Source organism: Malaclemys terrapin, chromosome 3, assembly GCF_027887155.1.
Source record: "Malaclemys terrapin pileata isolate rMalTer1 chromosome 3, rMalTer1.hap1, whole genome shotgun sequence".
NCBI lineage: Eukaryota > Metazoa > Chordata > Testudines > Emydidae > Malaclemys > Malaclemys terrapin.
Window position 1 is genome coordinate 208,787,301 of NC_071507.1, and position 22,270 is coordinate 208,809,570.

The 22,270-nt window shown below is 47.1% G+C and overlaps 1 protein-coding gene across 2 annotated transcripts in view; it reads right to left on the reverse strand.

The window, feature by feature from the left end:
* Nucleotides 1–22,270, reverse strand: part of NRBP1 (nuclear receptor binding protein 1) — a 79,634-nt gene that overhangs the window by 26,534 nt on the left and 30,830 nt on the right. For both annotated transcript variants that reach the window (XM_054022322.1, XM_054022321.1), the window contains exons 3-7: nucleotides 22,097–22,219; nucleotides 21,476–21,577; nucleotides 21,293–21,382; nucleotides 20,724–20,764; nucleotides 19,388–19,482 (exon numbers count right to left, since the gene is read on the reverse strand). In XM_054022322.1, the coding sequence (XP_053878297.1) occupies nucleotides 19,388–19,482; nucleotides 20,724–20,764; nucleotides 21,293–21,382; nucleotides 21,476–21,577; nucleotides 22,097–22,219 (451 nt within the window). The remainder of the gene's footprint in view (nucleotides 1–19,387; nucleotides 19,483–20,723; nucleotides 20,765–21,292; nucleotides 21,383–21,475; nucleotides 21,578–22,096; nucleotides 22,220–22,270) is intronic.

Sequence of the window (22,270 nt, forward strand, 5' to 3'; positions counted from 1 at the left end):
GCAAGTCAAGAGTAAAAGTATAATAAAGCAGAGCAAGAAAGAATTTGAAGAACAATTACCTGAAGAAAAAAAAAATAAAAGCAATTTTTTTTTTTTTAATTACATCAGAAGCAGGAAGCCTGCCAAAAAAGTCACTGGGGCCACCAGCCAATCAAGGTGCTAAAGTAGCACTCAAGGAAGACAAGGCCATTGTGGAGAATCTACATGAATTCTTTGCATCGGTCTTCACTGCAGAAAATGTGGGGGAGATGCCCACATTTGAGCCATTCTTTTGAGATAAAAAAGAATGGAAAAACTTTCCCAGGTTGAGGTGTCAAGAGGTGGTTTTGTAACAAACTGATAAACAGTAATAAGTCACCAGGACCAGATGGAATTCACCCAAGAATTCTGAGGGAACTCAAAAATGAAATTGCAGAACTGTGGTATCTGACCTATCACTTAAATCAGCCTCTGTACCAGATTACTGATGGATGGCTAATGTAACACCAATTTTTAAAAAGGACTCCAGAGGCGATCCTGGTAATTACAAGCCAGTAAGCCTAACTTCAGTATCAGGCAAATCAGTTGAAACAATAGTAAAGAACAGCATTATTTGACACGTAGATGTACACAATCTGTTGGGAAAGAGTCAACACAGCTTTTGTAAAGGGAAATCATGCCTCACCAATCCATTAGGAATCTCTGAGGGAGTCAACAAGCACGTAGACAAGGGTGATCTAGTGGATAGTGTAACTTGGACTTTCAGAAAGCCTTTGACAAGGTCTCTCACCAAAGGCTCCTAAGCAAAGTAAGTAGACAGGGATACGAGGGGAGGTCCTCTCATGGATCAATATCTGGTCAAAATATAAGAAACAAAGGGTAGGAACGAATAGTCAGTTTTCACAGTGGAGAGAGGTAAATAGTGGGGTTCCCCAAGGAACTGTATTGGGACCAGTTCCATTCAACATATTCATAAAATGACCTGGAAAAGAGTGAATAGTGAGGTGGCAACGTTTTCAGAGAATACAAAATTACTCAAGATAGGTAAGCCCAAACCCGACCGCGAAGAGTCACAAAGGGAACTCACTAAACTGGATGACTAGGCAACAGAATAGTAGATGAAATTCAATGTTGATAAATACAAAGGAATGCATTTTGGAAAAGATAATCCCAACTATACATACAAAATGACGGGGTATAGATTAGCTGTTACCTCTCAAGAAAGAATTCTTGGAGGCACCCGAATAGTTCTATAAAACTGTTCAATGTGCAGCAGCAGCAGTCAAAAAAAGCTAACAATGTTCTGAACCATTAGGAAAGGGATAGATAAGACAACAGAAGATATCATAATGCCACTACAGAAATCCATAGTATGCCCACGTGTTGAATACCGTGTGCACTTTTGGTCACCTCATCTCAAAAAAAGACCTATTAGAATTTGATATGGTATCGAGAAAGGCTACAAAAATTAGGGGTATGGAACTGTGTCCATATAAGGAAAGATTAAAAAAAGACAAGCTGTTCAGCTTGGAAAAAAGATGTCTAAGAGGGGATATGACAGACGTCTAATAAAATCACGACTGGTGTGGAGAAAGTGTTATCTACCCCTTCACCTAACATACAAATCAGGGGTCATCCAATGAAATTAATAGGCAGCAGGTTTAAAAACAAACATAAGAAAGTTCTTCAAAACACAGAGTCAATCTGTGGAACTCATTGCCATAGGATATTGTGAAGATCAAAAGTATAACTGGGTTCCAAAAAGAACTAGATAAGTTCCTGGAGGATAGGTCCATCAATGGCTATCAGCCAAGATAGCCAGGGACTCAATCCCATGTGCTGGTGTCCCTGAACCTCCAACTGTCAGAAGTTGGGAAAGGATGACAGGGGATCACTATAAATTTCTCTCTTCTATTTATTCCCTCTGAAGCACCTGGCACGGTCCACTGTCTGAAGATGGGATACTGGGCTAGATGGACCACTTGTCTGGCCCAGTACCACCATTCTTATGTTCTTAAGCTGTAGAAAGATTAGTCTCTCACACTTGCATACATCTGCCAAAGCATGAGACATTTCACAGCTCACTCCACTCATGAACCTTGATGCAGCTGGATTAAGGAGGGCATCAGAGACTTGGAGAACATGACTTCAGAGCCACTGTGACAAAGCAAAGTTTACAGCTATTAAATGTGGAATCAAAGTTGGAGAGGAAACATCTCAGAAAGGTGCAAGCGGAGCGTCTGCCACATTTTGAGAACCCAAGCATTTTACATCCAAATGCTGTCACATGGGAGATCTACCTTAAGGGCTGCAGACCAGCAGTGCTATGAGATGACCTTTTCAGTTTGCAATAAACTGAAGACAGACAGTTAACCAGCAAAAGCTGGAAAAGCTCATGCACAGATATCGACTCATTCTGATCAAGGTGTCAAGCCGGAGGGTGAAGCTTGTGCCGAAGACCCATCCAGTTGTTAAGTGTTACCATCCCCAAACAGTGCAAAGCGCAGTCACAGGCAGCGAGCTGGATTAATTATCGGACAGCCATGAATCTGAAAGAACTTACATTATCTGACCGCAACGCCAGAGTAACTTAGTGCTTGAAAAACAAAGGGCCCGGACTTTGGGAACAAAACCGCTGCTCTTTCTAGTTTCATTCATAACTAACATGGCAACAAGTGGATCAACTGCAGCAGCTCATGCCCCTGCACAAGATTATATCAATCAGAAGAAAAGCACTGCACTTGAACTGTCATGGACTGACCCATTCCAAGGGCACTCCCCCACCGAAGGGGTCCCCAAGAACAAAATGCCCAAACATGCCCAGTACACTGGATTACTTTACACTTTAGGTGCTGTGCAGCATTGCCCAAGAGATCACATCTCTCGCTTCGGCTTCAGCCAGGTTAAGCTGCACCTTCAATTCAGATACACCACTGCCTTACCCACTCGCAGGGCTATCCTGCCTCATCAGGTTAGTACTCAATGTTCACAATTGCCAGAAGGCACTATGGTTTCAAACCCCCATTACTTTTTTGGTATGTTATAATTATCACTTCACAGGAAAGCTCACAAAATAGTGACCTTGAGTGAGAGAGAACATGGCCTTAAATGCTGAACAAGGAGACGTGCACCTCTTTGGAACAACAGTTAGAATTCAGCCATTCAGTTCAGTCCAGGTACTTCAGCGGGCAAATCAAGCAAAATTTCTCAACCAAGGCAAAACTTCAGATCCAAGCTCCATCAGTAAACAGGGAGAATAATAAACCGAAACAGTTAAAATTCAGTGTTTTTAAATCTGCAGGACTAGATGACCTGCACCCAAAAAGAGTTTTAAAGTAATTGGCTGAGGAGCTCTCTGAACCATTAATATTGATGTTTTACAAATGTTAGAGCACCAGGGACATTCCAAAGGACTGGAAAAATGCTGCCAGTATTTAAAAAGGGTAAACCTTTATGAGCCAGGTAACTACAGACCAGTTAGCCTGACATTTGTCCTGGGCAAAACCACAGAAAGACTGATATGGACACAATCCATAAAGAATTCAAGCACGTCATCACAGCAACAGACTACTCTTCAAACTAGGAAAAAAAGGCAGAACAAGATCCAACAGCTCGAAGCTGAAGCTAAAGAAATCCAGACTAGAAATATGGGTCACTTAAAAAAAAAATTTCAAAAAAATACAAAAAACAGCGAGCGTAATTAACCACTGGAAAAAACTTACCTACGGACATAGCAGATTTTCCCTCACTTGGAATCTTTAAATCAAGGCTGGAGATCCTTTTAAAGATTTGTTACAACTCAAACAGAAGTCACAGCTTGATGCAGGAACTACTGGGTGGGGTATTCTGGCTGGTGTGATGCAGGTGGTCAGACTGGATGTTCATAATGATCCCTTCTGACGTCTATCGATGCTCTCTCTCGAATTGGGCAACTCACTGCACCACTAACATCCCAGAGAGCATAGCATGAAGTTAATGTTGAGTAATGAACATTCTGAAGGGTCAGATGAAACCGCTAGCACGACATAACTGAGCGCCCCCCGGAGGCAGAGGAGGGCGGCGAGCCCGGCCGCGGCCCCGCTCTCCCCGGCCAGCCAGAGCGCCGGGGGAGGGCGGCTCCGCTCTCCCCGACCGGCCGGAGCGCCGGGAGGAGGGCGGAGAGCCCGGCCAGGGCTCCGCTCTTCCTGACCGGCCAGAGCGCCGGGGGGAGGGCGGCGAGCCCGGCAGGGGCCCCTCTCTCCCCGACCAGCCGGAGCGCCATGGGAGGGCGGGCCCGCTATTCCCATGGAAGAAAATATAAAACCATCACTGATAAAGTTCATAGATGACACAAAAATTAGAAGATCGGTCACTTATTCTGGATTGCTTGGAAAGCTGGGTGCAAGCAAGAAGTGTGTGTTAACGTAAATGTATCCATCCAGGAACAAAGAATGTCGGCCACATTTATAGGATGGGGGACTCTATCCGGGGAAGCAGTGACTCGGAGAAAGATGTGGGGGTTGTAGTGGATTACCAGCTGAACATGAGCTCCCAGTCATGAGATGCTGTGTCCAAAAGGGCTAATGCGATCATTGGATGCATAAATAGGGGAATCTCAAATAGGAGCAAAGAGGTTATTTTACCTGTGTATTTGGCCCTGGTGTGACCACTACTGGATTACTGTATCCAGTTCTGCTGTGCACAATTCAAGAAATATGTTTATCAACTGGAGATGGTTCTGAGAAGAGCCACAAGAATGACTAAAGGATGAAAAAACAGGTCTTATAGTGATAGACTCAAAGAGCTCAATTTATTCATCTTAAAGAGAGGGTTAAGGGGTGAGTTGATAATCTATAAGTATCTACATGGAGAACAAATATTAAACAACAAGCTCTTCGATTTAGCATACAAAGGTATAACATGATTCTATGGTTGGCAGTCGAAGCTAGACCAGTGTTTCTCAAATGCGGCCACCATGGACGTATCCGGCCACCAGGGGCTTTTCTTGTGGCCACAGTCTCCTGGGTGATGATGGGGGGGGGGGGGGGGAAGAGCAGTGGACCCTCCCCCAGGCCCTGGTCCCTACCCCCTTCCAGAGTCCCAAACAGTGTAGGAGCAGGCAACCAGTATGTGTTCTCCACCTTCCTGGTGGTGGTGGTGGTGGTGGGCGGCGGCGGCCTCTAGCTGTGCAACGGTGGGCTCCATCCCCCAACCACCGGGCTTCGGGCTCACCCTCCCATGTTGCCCCGACCCCACTGCCTCCTCCAACCCACAGCTGTGCAGCGGGATCCCAGGCTCCAGCCCCAGGCTCACCTTCCTACCATTGATTGCCCTGACCCATGCTCCACCCCACCCCCCACCCCCAACCCCCAACTCCCTATCCATCTCCCCATCCAGGGCTTAATTTGTCCTCCAGCTTGCTGGAGCTGAGTAAGTCTGCTGTGAAAAGTTATATTAACAAATATACAACTACCAATTTTCACAGTAGCAAGCTTACTAGCTAGCAAGTCTGAAAAAAAAAAAAATCAACTTAAAAAAATCGAAACATGCAAAGCTCAGTATTTGTGTCTATTCTGTTTAGGTCCAGTAAGGAATATAGACACTAGATTATTGAGTCTGCAATAAAAAACCTACAGAAATAAATTATTATAATTTGAACATGTATATGTGCATATTTATTTATTTTTTCTAGAGTTAATTAAGTATTTTAGGAAAAATTGTCAGAGGCCATGAAAAAATTTGTTGTGAGATCCCAACCTAGACAAATTCAGACCAGAAATAAGATTTTTTTTTTTTTTTGGACAGTAAGGGTAATTAAACCACCAACAATTTATCAAAGGTTGTGGAGAATTTGCCATCATTGACAATTTTTAAATCAAGATTGGATGCTTTTAGGAAAGTTCTCTGGCCTACGTTACAAGCAGGTCAGACGAGAAGATCACAATAGTCCCTTCTAGCCTTGAAATCTATAAATCAAATGAGTTTCTCTAGCTGGGTGCCACAGGATTTGATTTCAAGCCCTAGGCTACATGGTATCTTTTTCAGTGACCTGGAATAAAACAAAATCATCACTGATGACATTTCAAGATGACACACAAGATAGGAGAGTGGTAAATAATCAAGAGGACAGGTCACAGATACCGAGCAATCTGGACTGCTTGGTAAGCTGCATGCAAGCAAACAAAATGCATTTCAGTGAGGACAGTAAAGTCACATCTAGGAACAAAGAATGCAGGCTGTATATACAAGACAGTGGACTCTATTCTAGGAAGCAGGGAGTCTGAAAAAGGCTTGGGGACCATGGTGATTATCAGCTGAACATAAACTCTCAATGTGATGCTTGGCTAGAAGGGCTAATGCAATCCTTGGATGCATAAACAGGGGAATCTCAGGTAGAAGCAGAGAGGTTCTATTACTGGTGCAACTGTTACTGGAATACTATGTCCAATAGTGGGGTCTGCAATTCAAGAAGGTTGATAAATTTAAGAGGGTTCAGAGAAGAGCCACAAGAACAATTAAAGAATTACAGAACATGTCTTACAGCAAGAGATTCCAGGAGCTCAATCTATTTAGCTCAGCAACGAGAAGATTAAGGGGTGACTATTACAGAATACAAGTACATACATGGGGAACAGAAATTTGAAATGCAACAGACGAAAGTCTAACAAGACCCAAGGACTGGAATCTGAAGCTAGACCAATTCAGACTGGAAATAAGGCATGTTTTTAACTGGGAAGATTAACCACTTTGGGAACTGCTTACCAAAGGGCTGCGGTGGATTCTCTACCTTTTAAATAACGACTGGATGTTTTTCTACAAGCTTTGCCCTAGTTCAAACAGGAATTAATTCAGGGCAGGCCTCTAGCCTGTGTTATACAGGAGATCAGACAGATGACCACAGTGATCCCTTCTGACTTTAAGCCATGAATCGATGTACAATCCCACAGAGTAACTGAGCATGCTCCATGCCAGGTCTGAAGGGGCTGAGCAGGACTTACCTTGCAACTGCTCCTGCCAGGGGCTGCTATGGCACCAGGCACCAGACATGAGAGCTGGGAGACTGTCTCCTATGCTGTGAATGCTCCCCCTGCTAGTGCCCAGGCAGCAAGCCAGATGCAGAGGGATGGTGGAATGAAACACTAGGCAGAGGGCAGAAGCCAGAGCACCAAGGGGCAGAGAAAAGGGGGCAGGGAAGGACAGGAGCAGAGAACATGGGCAAGAGATGGGGGCAATCGCTCCAGAGAAGGGTCTAACCACTGTAGCATGTTCGCTGTCCTACAAACCTTGGAACTGGACTCGTTACTGAGCTGTGGCATTCCTCTGCTGTCTAGTCTCATCCCCTCTAGCGCCAGGTCCATGCTGAACATAAGCCTCCTACTCTTACCAGTTACTCAAGTGGCAGAGGGCTGTGCTGAGGATCGGAGATCCCAAACTTGCTGATGAGCCAGGGTGGGAATCAATATTGTTCTATGTGATTTGTTTTTTAATTTAAGGGTTTGTTTGAAAAGAACTTCACCTAAGTTCCTAACACTCAAGTTAGGAAATACCAATATTAAAGTTCCTTGTGCAACTCAAAGGCATCTCCCTTGTGTGCACGAATTACATCTTTAATTGTCTGATGACATTTTCTCCCCCGCCACCACCCGCAGCATACACACTGGACAGACTTGCTCTGGGAATGAATCAGGGATGTGCAGTGAACGAGGCTGTTGTCTACAGGACCAATGCCTCATCATTTGCAGGAGTTGCAAGGTACGTACTGAATGAGGCAGGGGATTGCAGAAAAAGAAACCACAGTCTCATGGTTAAAGCAACTGAATGCTGCCCTGGGGAACTGGATTTTATCCATGCCTCTGCCACACAGAGAAACTACATGAAGCTGGGCCCGTTACAGACACCAAACCTTTCACAGCTGGGCCACTGTTTCCCATTTTCTGGGTACTCAACTTAGTCACCCAGGATCTGATTTACAGAAGTGCGAACGCTCACAGATGCAACTGAAATCAATGAGAGCTCTCCTCTGAACAGGTAAAGTCCTATAAAACGCTTAGTCTGACGACTGAGGCCCATCGCTTCTCAAAACGGAGCACCCAAAATTAGCTGACACTTGACAGTTTGGGCTTTAATCTGTGCCTCAGAACCCCATGTGTAAAATGGGGATACCACCATCTCTCAGGGACGTGGTGAAAAATGGATTAATTCTTGTAAAGAACTAAGGTTCAATTATAAGAGTGCCATAGAAAACCCACGACTGAATGAATAAATAAACAAACAGTGTATTCAGTGCAGGGTTTGGATGGTGTGCAGTAAATATGTGGGCCACACATTGAATGAATGAGAGATGCTTTTCTGGAAGATATGCTTCAGTCATTACTCAATACTGGATGAAGTTCTGTGGCCTGTAATATACAGACTGTCAAACCTGATTTAATTGTCTCTTGTCTTAAAAATAAAATCTATGATTCTGAATAAGTTTAACGACAATTTATGGAGCATCTAGTTTGATTCAGAACCTGGAAACTATTTTGTGGGTGTTAATGTTGGTGTTGAGAATGTACAAAGTTGGAGTGATTTAAGCTGACACAGCAGCATGACCTCTGACAACCTTTTTCACGAATATGATTTAACGATTAGGTCTCTCTCTCCCCAAGACAGACATCCCGCCATCACGTCCCAAATTCTACTGTATAACTTGTGCATCATTAGGATCAAGGGGTGGGATTTATGTTGTGTGCAGTCCATAACGTGTACATAGTTTAGTGTTGCTGTCAGTGGCAATACAGAGGCAGAGGACACCAAATAGAAGTATCAATCCTATTATAGTGGTCAATATGGGAGTTCCAGCGTGCTATTTTGAGGTACAGTGTGTCACAACAGGGTATTTAATTTGTGCAGTCTCTACAATTCGGTTTTAAACCTTCCCCAGAATGCAAGGATTGCCTGTCTTCCACTATATGCAGGCTACTGCGCCAAAGATGCCATAGACTTTCCAACACAAATTGGAGTCAGCTGTGTGCCTTCCACAGATCCAGTCAGGTGGCGTTTACATTTCTCACATTTAACATGATACAGCGTTTCCATGGTTATTTTACTCTTCTATAAGTTTGATATTAAAATTCTTTCCCATCTTTACAGATGGTGCTTTTTTGTAAAACAAGCTTTTTAAGTTTAAAAATCACTTGCTTGAATTCTTGGGGCTCAATACATCTTTGCTTCAGCTTCTTCCTCAGCTAATCTAGGAAGAGGTCTGCTCTGTAATTGGTTCCTAATGAGCATTTCCAGAAGTTTAGGATAAGGCCTCGTAAGTACTTGGCAAATTGTTCCCTGTGGAATGGGCTGGTATGGCTAGTACCCTTTGTAGATTTTCAGAAATGAACATGTTATTTAGCTGCCAGGCCAAAGCTGCACTGGCTTGATTACTTGGACAAAAGTAGAAAGCTCTTAAACAATATTCCATTCACTCTCTCTGTTGCTATGTTCACCTATCACTTTGATCATGCGTGTTAGTCATTTCCATGTAGGAGTGGGTGTTCTTTTAGTTCCAATGTTTTCATAGCTCTGGCATGTTCTATTTGGATCATTATCTCCCCTCCTAGGATTCTACAGATATACATTTATCCTTATTGTTTCTGCCACACCCCTGAATATTGTGTGTTCAACACAAGTGGTATCAGGCGAAGGCTCTGTATAATCGGATAGTTTCAGTTCTTTAATGATCTCTGGGTTCTTGGCAACAGTTTAATTGACCATATCACTGTCCTATGTCTATAGGAGTTTGTCATTAGGTCAAGAACAATGTGGTCATGAGCTAAAGGATAAAGGAGTTTGAGGCGCAAGTGCTGTTCTCCTCCATCCTCCCTGTGCAGGGAAAAGGTCTGGGTAGAGATTATCGAATCGTGGAAGTCAATGAATGGCTACGCAGGTGGTGTCGGAGAGAAGGCTTTGGATTCTTTGACCAGGGGATGGTGTTCCAAGAAGGAGGAGTGTTAGGCAGAGATGGCTCCACTTAACGAAGAGAGGGAAGAGCATCTTCACAAGCAGGCTGGCTAACCTAGTGAGGAGGGCTTTAAACTAGGTTCACCGGGGGAAGGAGAACAAATCCCTGAGGTAAGTGGGATGCCAAGAGGAAGCACGAGCAGGAGAGCGCGAGAGGGGAGGACTCCTGTCTCAGACTGAGAAAGCAGGACAATCAGCGAGTTATCTTAAGTGCCTATACACAAATGCAAGAAGCCTGGGAAACAAGCAGGGAGAACTGGAAGTCCTGGCACAGTTAAGGAATTATGATGTGATTGAAATAACAGAGACCTGGTGGGATAAATCACATGACTGGAGTACTGTCATAGTTGGATATAAACTGTTCAGGAAGGACTGGCAGGACAGAAAAGGTGGGGGAGTTGCATTCTATGTCAGAGAGCAGTATGATTGCTCAGAACTCCAGTATGAAACTGCAGAAAAACCTGAGTCTCTGGGTTAAGTTTAGAAGTGTGAGCAAGAAGGGTGATGTCGTGGTCGGAGTCTGCTATAGACCACAAGACCAGGGGGATGAGGTGGACGAGGCTTTCTTCCGGTTACGAGATCACAAGCCCTGGTTCTCATGGGAGACTTTAATCACCCTGATATCTGCTGGGAGAGCAATACAGCGGTGCACAGACAATCCAGGAAGTTTTTGGAAAGTGTAGGGGACAATTTCCTGGTGCAAGTGCTGGAGGAACCAACTAGGGGCAGAGCTCTTCTTGACCTGCTGCTCGCAAACAGGGAAGAATTAGTAGTGGAAGCCAAAGCGGATGGGAACCTGGGAGGCAGTGACCATGAGATAGTTGAGTTCAGGATGCTGACACAAGGAAGAAAGGAGAGCAGCAAAATATTTACCCTGGACTTTAGAAAAGCAGACTTTGACTCCCTCAAGGAACTGATGGGCAGGATCCCCTGGGAGAATAACATGAAGGGCAAAGGGGTCCAGGAGAGCTGGCTGTATTTTAAAGAATCCTTATTGAGGTTGCAGGAAAAAAATATCCTGATGTGTAGAAAGAATAGTAAATATGGCAGGCGACCAGCTTGGCTTAACAGTGAAATCCTTGCTGATCTTAAACGCAAAAAAGAAGCTTACAAGAAGTGGAAGATTGGACAAATGACCAGGGAGGAGTATAAAAATATGGCTTAGGCATGCAGGAGTGAAATCAGGAAGGCCAAATCACACTTGGAGTTGCAGCTAGCAAGGAATATTAAGAGTAACAAGAAGTGTTTCTTCAGGTATGTTAGCAACAAGAAGGTGGTCAAGGAAAGTGTGGGCCCCCTACTGAATGAGGGAGGCAACCTAGTGACCGAGGATGTGGAAAAAGCTAATGTACTCAATGATTTTTTTGCCTCTGTCTTTACAAACAAGGTCAGCTCCCAGACTGCTGCACTGGGCAGCACAGTATGGGGAGGAGGTGACCAGCCGTCTGTGGAGAAAGAAGTGGTTTGGGACTATTTAAAAAAACTGGATGAGCACAAGTCCATGGGGCCGGATGCGCTGCAGCCGAGGGTGCTAAAGGAGTTGGTGGATGTGATTGCAGAACCATTGGCCATTATTTTTGAAAACTCATGGCGATCCGGGGAGGTCCCGGATGACTGGGAAAAGGTTAATGTAGTGCCCATCTTTAAAAAAGGGAAGGAGGAGGATCCGGGGAACTACAGGCTAGTCAGCCTCACCTCAGTCCCTGGAAAAATCATGGAGCAGGTCCTCAAGGAATCAATTATGAAGCACTTGGAGGAGAGGAAAGTGATCAGGAACAGTCAGCATGGATTCGCCAAGGGCAAGTCATGCCTGACTAACCTAATTGCCTTCTATGATGAGATAACTGGCTCTGTGGATGAGGGGAAAGCAGTGGATGTGTTATTCCTTGACTTTAGCAAAGCTTTTGATACGGTCTCCCACAGTATTCTTGCCGCCAAGTTAAAGAAGTATGGGCTGGATGAATGGACTGTAAGGTGGATAGAAAGCTGGCTAGATCATCGGGCTCAACGGGTAGTGATCAATGGTTCCATGTCTAGTTGGCAGCCGGTATCAAGCAGAGTGCCCCAAGGGTCGGTCCTGAGGCCGGTTTTGTTCAATATCTTCATTAACGATCTGGAGGATGGTGTGGACTGCACTCTCAGCAAGTTTGCAGATGACCCTAAACTGGAAGGAGTGGTAGATACGCTGGAGGGTAGGGATAGGATACAGAGGGACCTAGACAAATTGGAGGATTGGGCCAAAAGAAACCTGATGAGGTTCAACAAGGACAAGTGCAGAGTCCTGCACTTCGGACGGAAGAATCCCATGCACTGCTACAGACTAGGGATCGAATGGCTGGGAAGCAGTTCTGCAAAAAAGACCTAGGGGGTCACAGTGGATGAGAAGCTGGATATGAGTCGACAGTGTGCCCTTGTTGCCAAGAAGGTTAACGGCATTTTGGGCTGTATAAGTAGGGGCATTGCCAGCAGATCGAGGGACGTGATCATTCCCCTCTATTTGACATTGGTGAGGCCTCATCTGGAGTACTGTGTCCAGTTTTGGGCCCCACACTACAAGAAGGATGTGGAAAAAAATTGGAAAGAGTCCAGTGGAGGGCAACAAAAATGATCAGGGGGCTGGAGCACATGACTTATGAGGAGAGGCTGAGAGAACTGGGATTGTTTAGTCTGTCCTAGCTCTTGCAACACTAAACACTTGCACTGTGCAGTGACAAATGCTACTTACATGCCGAGATATGAAAATGACAATCTGACATACTCTGAACACCAGGTGACAAATTCAAAGAGTGGAAAAAATGACCAAGTCCAACTGGATGCATGAAGAACAGCTACACACTGGCTAACATTTTCAAGTGCACCCAAGTGACTGAGGAGCCTAATTCCCAGCTGTCACAAGCCAAAAGTGTGCAGGGATAATGCAGTAAAACTCATTCCAGTCTTTTGGTCTAGCTCTCAAGAGACTGGCTGAGAACGCCTGGGGTTCAAAGGAGGTCTCAGGGCTGTGGCAGCAAAACTGAGGTCCCATGAGGTTTTTTCCCCCTTCGCAGGTGTCTCCAAGACCACTGAGTAGCTGACAAGACAGCATTTCCCAGGGGGCACTGCCTTACGTTATCAGTTGAGATCTTGGTTTTGTTTATAGGCAGGATGGTATAATAACTATGAAGCGTTAGCAGTAACACCTCCTGAGGGCTCCAAGCCCTGCAGCCATTAGGTGGGTGATCAGTGCCCAGTGCAGAAGGATTTTCTGGGTGATGGTGGTGAGGCTGCTCCCAACAACAGGCTGCATTTTGTCCCCATTGTAGTGCCGTAATGTGCTTACTGAGACTGCGCTTCCTGTGTGCCCCACCTTGCCCCCCCACTTGAGCAGCCTGCTGCGGAGAGGGATTTGTCCAGTCACTTGACCCTTCAGAGCCAGACTCAGTACAATATGGTGCCACCTAATTCCTAGCTCCCTCGCAGGTCAGCCTCTGGAAAGAGGAGGAGATCTGCTATACTGCTAAGGCCACATGATGCCCAATAACTTCACCATTAACCCAATGGGACTCAGGATCAGCCACCTTGGGAGAGGCTTTGGTCCACCCCTACTGTAAAATATCTGCAGACATGGGGAACCCACAGAGTTTATTCTGACAGGCCCTTAAGTGGTGGTGACTAGGGTTAGGGGAAAGCGGAGCATTGCCCCATACTCATTCCCGTTTGACAGAAGGTGGAACAGGATCACTAAGGGTGAACTCCTCGTTTGTTTCCCTCATGTCAAACCCAACATGGTTATAAACTAAGCAAAGCAAGGGGGCAATCCAACAGCCCCTCCCATTGCTCCACCCAAAAGCTTCAGCAAACTCCCTGCCCACAAACACGCAGGTGAGCTCGGGTGAGCTCACTGAACGCCAAAAGCCTGGCTAGGGATAGATGGGCCTCATTTCACAGCCAGGGCTCACTTGGGTGGAAGATCTGTCTAGCCACCAGGTGCAGAACACATTTCATTGAGACATTCAGATTGAAAACAAAATGTCTATGGGATTAACGAAGCTACAGGCAAGCGGCAGGGTGTCCGAGCAAGAAGCAGAGTCTGGTCTAAGTCTGGCCCTCAGCCAAGCCCTGCAGAGCAGCAGCAGCAGGTAAGAGCCGGATGTACATGGAGAGCTTGGCTTTGAGCAGTCAGAACAATGCATTTATCTCGCTTGACATGCAGGAGCTGGCATGCAATGGGGGCCACAGACTAGTGCAGTCTAAGAACAAGGAGAAGGGACAGAACTAACATTTAAAAGACTTCACACAAGGCAGTGTCCCTCTCTGTAAGGCTTTGGCTGGGAGCACAAGGAATAGACTATCTCCCAGCACAGAACAGGGCTATTGCTGGTAGGGGGGCCTATGCTGGACCGTTTTATACACCAGCCTTATAGCAAGGGAACACCGTATATAAGTTATAATATATTATATATCTATCTATATATATAATGAACATTATATATATAGTGACACAGTCACATCACAGGAGCGGAGAAGTTTGCTCACCATTAGCAAAAATCCTATGAAAGACTGTTGGTAACAGAGCAGCCCGTAAGCGGGAAGTAAAACAAGATAGAAGTCGATGAGTTGATGAAACAGCAAGCACTTCACATCAATACAGACAGCTGGGTAGAACCACGGCAAAACAGGGACAAAAGGAAGAGGCTGGCTGCCCTCTCAATAACCCTTACACCTGCTGACGCGAAGCCAGGAGCACGATGCCTCTACACACCAAGAACTGCAGAGGAGCAAAGGAGAGGTGGGCTCTGGGGGCCTCTCACACTGACCAAGGCATTATGTTCGGGGCTCTCGGCTTTTGAGGAGGCTGGAATTCCAACCATGTCACTCAGCCACCATTGTCCAGTCCCTGTGCCCACACTCAGTGGGCAGATACGGGCAGCATGTTGCTGGGAGCAGAGCTAACACCTACATGGATTTTAGCAGTCGCACCCATACCACAGGCCTTGCACTCAATTTGTTTTGCTGTCCGGATGAACACAAACTTCAGGTCAAGTCCCATGTTCCCCGAGCACCCACAGCAGGGATTTAGTGGCGGCTGGGGTATACAGAGACACACTGGCTGCATCCAACCAAGAGCCCAGCAAGCCCGTTTAGAGGACAAAAAGGTACTTGTTGCAAGTGGTGAATGGCCCAAGTCAGGCTCTACAAATATATTTGGGATGCTCCCACGAAGCTACCCCTACAGCCCTTGGGTTCAACATGTTCCAAAGCCACCCACACCCAGCCACTGTAGAAATGACTATTTAATCTTTTGGGGGAGCACCATACGCCACGCAGTCAAATTTCACTGAGGGCAGCCCCAGAATACGTCAGCAGGCCCAGACTTCAGTTTAAGAGTTTCCAATTCTGCTATGCATTTAAAAGCTGCGCTGTGCAAGGTATTGCTCACCCAGAGCAAACACTTCCCAATGATGCACCTACAGAGCTACCACAGGCTGGCTCTCACATTCACAGTCCCCTGAGCTCAGGTCTCTGCTAACACCCACAAAGTGACTCCCAAAAAGTCTGTGAACCTGGAGAGAAAAGCCCCCAGCCACACTCCACACTGGAGCTCCCAGTTCACATCACATTCTTCTCCCCCCTTCCGCCCTAAAGGGCCCTGCCTGACAACGCCTTAGGTCCAACCTAGCAAATCCCCGGAATCTCCCTCCTCCTAGACAGCACCACCCCCACCTCTGCCATTCTGGCTCCTTTCTCCCCCGACCCACCCAAAGGCTCTCCAGGCCACCAACCCCTTCAGAAGCAAGCTGCATTTTGAAAAGAAAGCCCCCTGCATCATCGGAGAGATTATAATCACTGCAGCCAATGCCAGAGGAAAGGCAACCACCATCCGAACCACCGTGCCCTCCTGACAGTAAGATGGGGTCTCTGGGAACATCACCTGGTGAAATGGACAGGGAAGCAGGCAGCTTTTATTTCTAGGTGATTTCAACTGAACACAAGAAGTTCACAGAGTAGCTCAAAACATTCTCTCCCCCCCTCTTCCCTCCAGCATTCTGACTGGGAGAAAGAGGTGCAGGTATCTCCCTGCTCTGGCCGCAGCCTTCCCAGTCCCCTTAATGACTCCCCTCTCTGCCTACCCTAAACCCACTGTTTATGTGAGCAAAGGACCACATGGGCTCAGGAACAGATGGACTGCTGCCCCAGCACTACACCTATCACTATCCCACACCAACCCATCTCGGTCTCAGATCACCCCCTACATCCACAGCTCTATTTTCTGCTTTGCCGCTTATCACTCCCCCCACCCTCCAACAACCAGTTTCTGAGACACTGCTACTGGGCTTCTTGCAAGTCCCAGCTCCCCGTCAGGATGCCTGGGAAGAATGGGTGAAGAAAAGGGATTGTATTGCTCCAGGACTGCAAGTCGAGCTGGACCAGTCCTGCCACTGCACATGCTACCTCACAACTCCAAATACTGCACAGGGAGCACTGTGGAACCAGGCTGCCCGGCAGGCAGTAAGCTGCCTGGGCTCCTGCCGCTGCACTAGAGGCTCCAGCACCCAATCGATAGCGTTACATTATTTAAAGGAGTCAGAAGCACCCTCCACCTTTAACACTTCCATCCCAGCTGGGGTTGTGCGTTCTTCCTTTAAACAGGGCAACGTGGCGGCTTCCCCCATCCTCCTGCTCCACTACTCTCCAGTGCCAGCTTCACCCGCTGCTTCAGCCCAAAGAACGGAACCTGCTCTCACTTTCGTGCCCTGCTGTTCTAACACAGCAGTGCAGTGAGGGACAGCACGGGGCATTGGAGTTCTGCTTTTCTGTGCATTGCCAGTCACTGCTCCCCCTCACACGGTCAGAACTGAACTGCTTACTGACTCCTTTCACTTACACAGGACAGTAAGGGCTCTCAAAGTTTGGCTAGTCCCTGAAAAATGACTAAATGGCAACATAGGTTCCATGTTTATTGCCTGAAGGATCCTAGAGTACCATAAACTGCCCCTAGGATCTGAGTGTCACACTGGTTTGGCTGGCTCCCATAGTCAGAGGGAAGAGAGATCACGCAGTTGGAATGCACTTAACTATTCTCTCCCATAGCTGTGTGGGCGCTGTAGGAGTGGGAATGTGGTCACTGAGCTCTGACTCTAGGGCACGCTGGATGAGAGTACTATACAGAGGGGAGCTTTTATGACCATAGCCCCATTTTAGTGTTCATCTCCTTTACTTAAAAGAAATGCTTCAATCGGAGAGATTCCGATCATTCTTCTTCTGTATGGAAGGAAAAAGGAAAAAAGGTCCCAGCCAGGACAAGCTGTAGTTGTGAGTGGCTGCCTACTAGTAACTAATTCTGAGTGTTGCCTCTGCATATTCACGCTTATGGGATATACCCGCCCCAGTGCTGGGGGAAGATCTTTTAGAAAGCGCAACCTGTTAGACCACTTGTGCACCTTCGCGCTACACTGTCCTTAGAAAGGCTGCAGGGTTCCAACTGCTTCACTTCCTTCAATACACACTAGAGAAACAAAACCCAGGCAAAGGCAGGCAGGCAGCAGGACTATGCAGAGGCGACACTCAAAGACCTATGGCAACCTTCTTCAAGGCAGCCTCTGCATAGTCTAATTTGTGGGAGTCCAGCAAGCAGTACACCCCAGGAAGGTGTAGGAGGAGTGTTAAAGACTGAAGAACTGTCCTTCCAAATCAAGCCTCAGATCTAAATGCCAAGTCAAGAGTAGAGTCCTTCTCTGAATGAAGTGCTGACTCAGTCAGAAAACCTGCAGCTGCATGCGATTCTTACCAAGAAGGAAGGGTAGGAGGCGTAGTTCACAGATCCAGTCAAGTCTCCTTTAAGGTGTCTAATCCTTCCTGTAGTATCAATGGGCTGAACTTGGGGAATGACGGTGGGCAAGTGGTTTGCCAACAGGGGGGAAATCAGACATGCAACTCCTGGGAAGTGCTCCCAAATGTAGATCTTATCAGAAAAAGAATGGAGTCAGCACCAGGGCCCTGAGAGCTCCCCACTCTGACTAAAGGAGAATCAGGCTCAATGCACAGCCTAATCCACTGGTGTGGAGGGGATGTCCCTCTGCAGTGATCCCCAAGGAATACAATGTCTGTACAGGATTTCCAACATTTTCATCCTATGCAAGTTCAAAGCCTCTGACACCTGCTGTATGGAGTCTAACCCCCGTGGAGAAGCAGAGCTTGGTAGTCTGATTTGGAAGGAATACAGACACCATGTGTGGTATACATTTGAGATGAGGACCCCAGTGTCCCTTTGGAGCACAGTGAAGGAGGATCAGCCACAAAAACTGCAGGCATGATCATGTTTGCATGGTCTCTTTAGGCGACAGGTGAAACAAGCAGGTTCAAAGGACAAGTCCCCAAACACTGGCAGCATCAAACTGGTACAGGTCACAAGTCAGCCTGAATACATCCGGTAGGGCCTAAGCCTTTGGATGGATTTGCTAGTGATGATGGAATGACCAGACAGCAGTATTGTGAGCTGGAGGGTGGTATGCCAAGATGTCAGACAGTGCACCGTGGCTGCAGACAAAGTCTTAGAGGCTGTAAGAATAGCAACAAGTTGAGATGAAGGCAGAGAGCAGGCACATTGTTCTTCACTGCCCTAGGAAAAGCCTGTCCAACTTCTGAGATTCACATTTCAGCGGGGATGGCTTCCTGGACTGGAAGCCGATTTTCTGCACCTTTGCGCTTGGAGGCATAGCCTGAGTCAGACAACGTCCTGTGGCCCAGACCAGAAGGAGTGACTCTAGGTTGTCATGCATGGCGAGGTAAGAGGTCTGAACAATGGTAGACAAGGCACAGGTGCACCAATACTGTTAGGCACAGGCCAAGGCCATCACTACGAGATGAACTGTGTCCCCATTTGCAGCAGCTAGCCATGCGAAAGGAACCAAGGGGGTAGGGGCCACGGAATCCTTCCATAACTTTGGCTCTGAACAGTTGGTGCCCCCAAGAGGGCGCTCATGTGGCCTCACTGGACAATTTTCCAGGCAGTTCTTGAAAATCAACAGCACTGGGGGAGTGACTAAGTGTGAATAGGCAGAGGCACTGTAGTCCATGGGGAAGGCCTGATTGTGAGGAGAGTTTTAAACAACTGAGGACTCTGCCCAGAGCCAAGACTCTGGGACTTTCCAGTGGCATTTTTAGTTTCAATCCCTCGCCTCAGGGACACGAACTAAACCCAGACCTAACTGACTGGAAGGGAAAGCAATTTGGGCCACCGAGCCCCTCTGTGCCCCAGGAACAGAAGAGGCAGGACAGACCCTCCTGCCCAGCCCTCTCCCCAGTCTGGGGAGGGGCAGTGCTAGTACTTAGATATCCCATTCCCCGAGATATCCCTTCCAATGGCTTCTTGGTAGCTCAGGAACCAGGTGCCCACTAATGACTGACCATGTTAACTGCTTTGTTGTTGAGGGTCACCTCTGGAGAGTCTTACCTGACCCAATCTTGATCAGTCCATTGTGCTGAATAAAGATGGTGTCACAGGTCAGGTTGCCGTGGATGATCGGGGGATCACAGGAGTGGAGGTAGCTGGAAATTCAGAACAGAACACTAGTGAAAAGAGTGCAGTGGGAAGGGGAACACCACAGCTCCTCCCTGCCCTGCTGGAAAGACGACATTACAGAACAATATGCCAAGAGTATTTACAATACCAGGGTGATACAATTCAGGAACTGGGCGTGCACAGTCTTTGGGTTAGAAGACAAAGAATAAGACACAAAATAAAATTGGCTCCTGCTAAGGGACCCCAGGAAAGAAGGAAAGGAAACCATCTCTGACTAGCTCTTGGAGCCCAAAAGCCCAGGATACCACAAATGGGGGAGGGGGTGGGAAGGGAAGGGAGAGAAAAATTACTTGTCCTGACTTCTCATGGTTAGAATATGGGCCACAAGGGTTTCAAAGATGTTCAGACATTATACTGAGGCAAGCCAAAGTCTGAAAGCAGAGTCCACCCCCAAAAGGAACACCCATTCTGACCTTATTTACTGGGAACCAAGGTGGTGCCCAGTATTGTACAGACATTAGACAGAGAGCATGCAGTCTAGCACATGCACATTCCCAGGTCAGATAGGCCCTTCTTGATCTGGGTCTCAGGTACCGTAGAGACACACCTTGGCCTACTAGATATTTATACCTTGCACATCAGCAGTTTTCATGCAGCCAAGGTAAGCTAAATCCCCAGAGCTGACTGTCTTTGGGTGCATGTGTTTAGACCAGGGGTTCTTAGCAGATAGCCCTCAGTTCCGGAACTTATTCCCCAGTCCTTGGCCTAGGCTCTTTAAAGAGCCAGAAGTAGAGATTATATCTATCCTGCATCTTTTGTTAGCCAAGTTAGCAGCCTGAGGGACTCACTGGATCCCCAACTATTTCTGGTTATCTGTGCTTGGAAAAATGGTAGTGATGGGATGATTCAGGCCTTCCTCTTTGCAAGGGTGAATATTTCACTCTAGTTTTGTAACTTGTTAGCGAGATGGTGAATGAGTTTACAACTTAAAAAGTAATCTGGGGCTCACAGGACCAGGGTCCCCAGCTGCCTGCAGGACCAGTCTGAAGCTGCCTCTGGTCTGTGGGAGGGCAGGATTACCAGCAGAAGAGGGAGGGGGAAGGAGGTCATCATATTTGAAACCAAGTCTAGTGGTAAGAGTAGTTTTGTCTAGACTGCCTAATTAGTAGGCTGCACTCTTCCATCCCACAGCTAATCAGGAAGACTGGCTCAGGCTGCCGAACTCCAGAATTCATTCATACAGAGGGCATCTCCCTACTTCACCTACCTGAGAGCAGAGAGGATCTGGGTGCACCAGCGCTTCCAGGCCTACAAATACAAGGCAAAGTACAAGTCACAATCAGCAAGTAGGACTAACTACTGCCATTTCAGCTCATCTGGAGGAACGCACCTCTCCTGCTGCAGCCTGGCCTCTAATCTCCAGCCCATCCCAGCTGTACTGGTGAATGGTAACCGTGGGATCCCCACTCCCATGCTCAACACAGCCACTTCACTCATGCAGTGATCGAGAAATCCCCCACCTTCTTTCTGTACTCTAGGATGACTGCAGAGCCCCTCTTCCACTCAGGTACACACAAGAGAGAGGTGTGCACAATCTGTGCACTTCTCAAAACTAGCTCATTCCCTCTGCAGAGTTGCATCAACCTGCCTGATGCTTTCCTGGAGACACACCCCTAGTTATGCTGGCTGACTGCCACAGATGACAGCTAAATGGAGTTTCTACCACAGGCAGGGACAGAGCAACCCCCAATCATGAGCAAGGGGCCTGTGAAAAGAGCTCTCCAGACTAGAGAGTGCCCAGTCAAAGCAGGGCACACATGCAGGAGGAGAGATTACCTTTTCATTCATTGTCTTGTGGTTCTTCTTTGTCTTCTTCAGGAACTGTTTCAAGCTGCCTGAGGACATGTACTCTGTGATGAAAATCACCTGCAGGGACAAGATGAGACATTACTTGCTGCTTCCCCTCTAGCCCGCAGTATCCCCAGTGAGTGGATAAGAGGACCTTCTTACACCACTTACCCTGGCCTTGTTCTCCTTTACATCAGCCCAGTACTTGTGGAATTTCACAATATTCAAGTGTTCCAGCTGGATCAGGTTGTCAAAGACAGCTTTAACCTTCTCCTATGACAACCAGAAAAGCAGAACCACATTACCGTCCTAAGCCAAGGAAACTTCCCATCCATTCCCCAACCTTCTCTTCTCCTATGTCTGAATCCCCAGACATTCCAACATCATGCACTACGCCATGGCATGGTTCCAGCTGGTGTGCCCAACACTAGCAGCATCTGACCCCAGTGCTTGATACAAACGGCACGCCTTGCCCCCTAACTATGGCTGGACATTATTTGGCCACTGATATTGACATATTCAAACCATGTTCCACATCCAAGGAGAAGAGCCTGACAGAACCAGCCTGTCATACTTTCTGCACTGGGAGCACAACACAGTTCAGTTCCAGGCATGTCCAGAGGCCTGCACCTTCAGTTGAAGGCTCAGAGCAATTCAGCACTCCTGTCAGATAGGCTGGGTTTGCAACTCTAGGCTATGTAACTATGCTCAGCCACCATGGTCTACGATCCCCACCTAGCCACAGGACACATTCTTGGCACAAGGTGCAGGACAGCCTCCACCCTAACTTACCTCCTGAAGCTTAAAATTCTTGCGCTCGGAAAATTGAACTTCATTCCAAACAACTTCCACACCTTCTTCTGTATCCATCGCCAGGTAGGCACTATCAATCCCGGGGACGTTGCGCTGATTAACCTGGACAGACAGATGGGACAGATGTGAAGCCAAAGGCAAGGAAACACCACC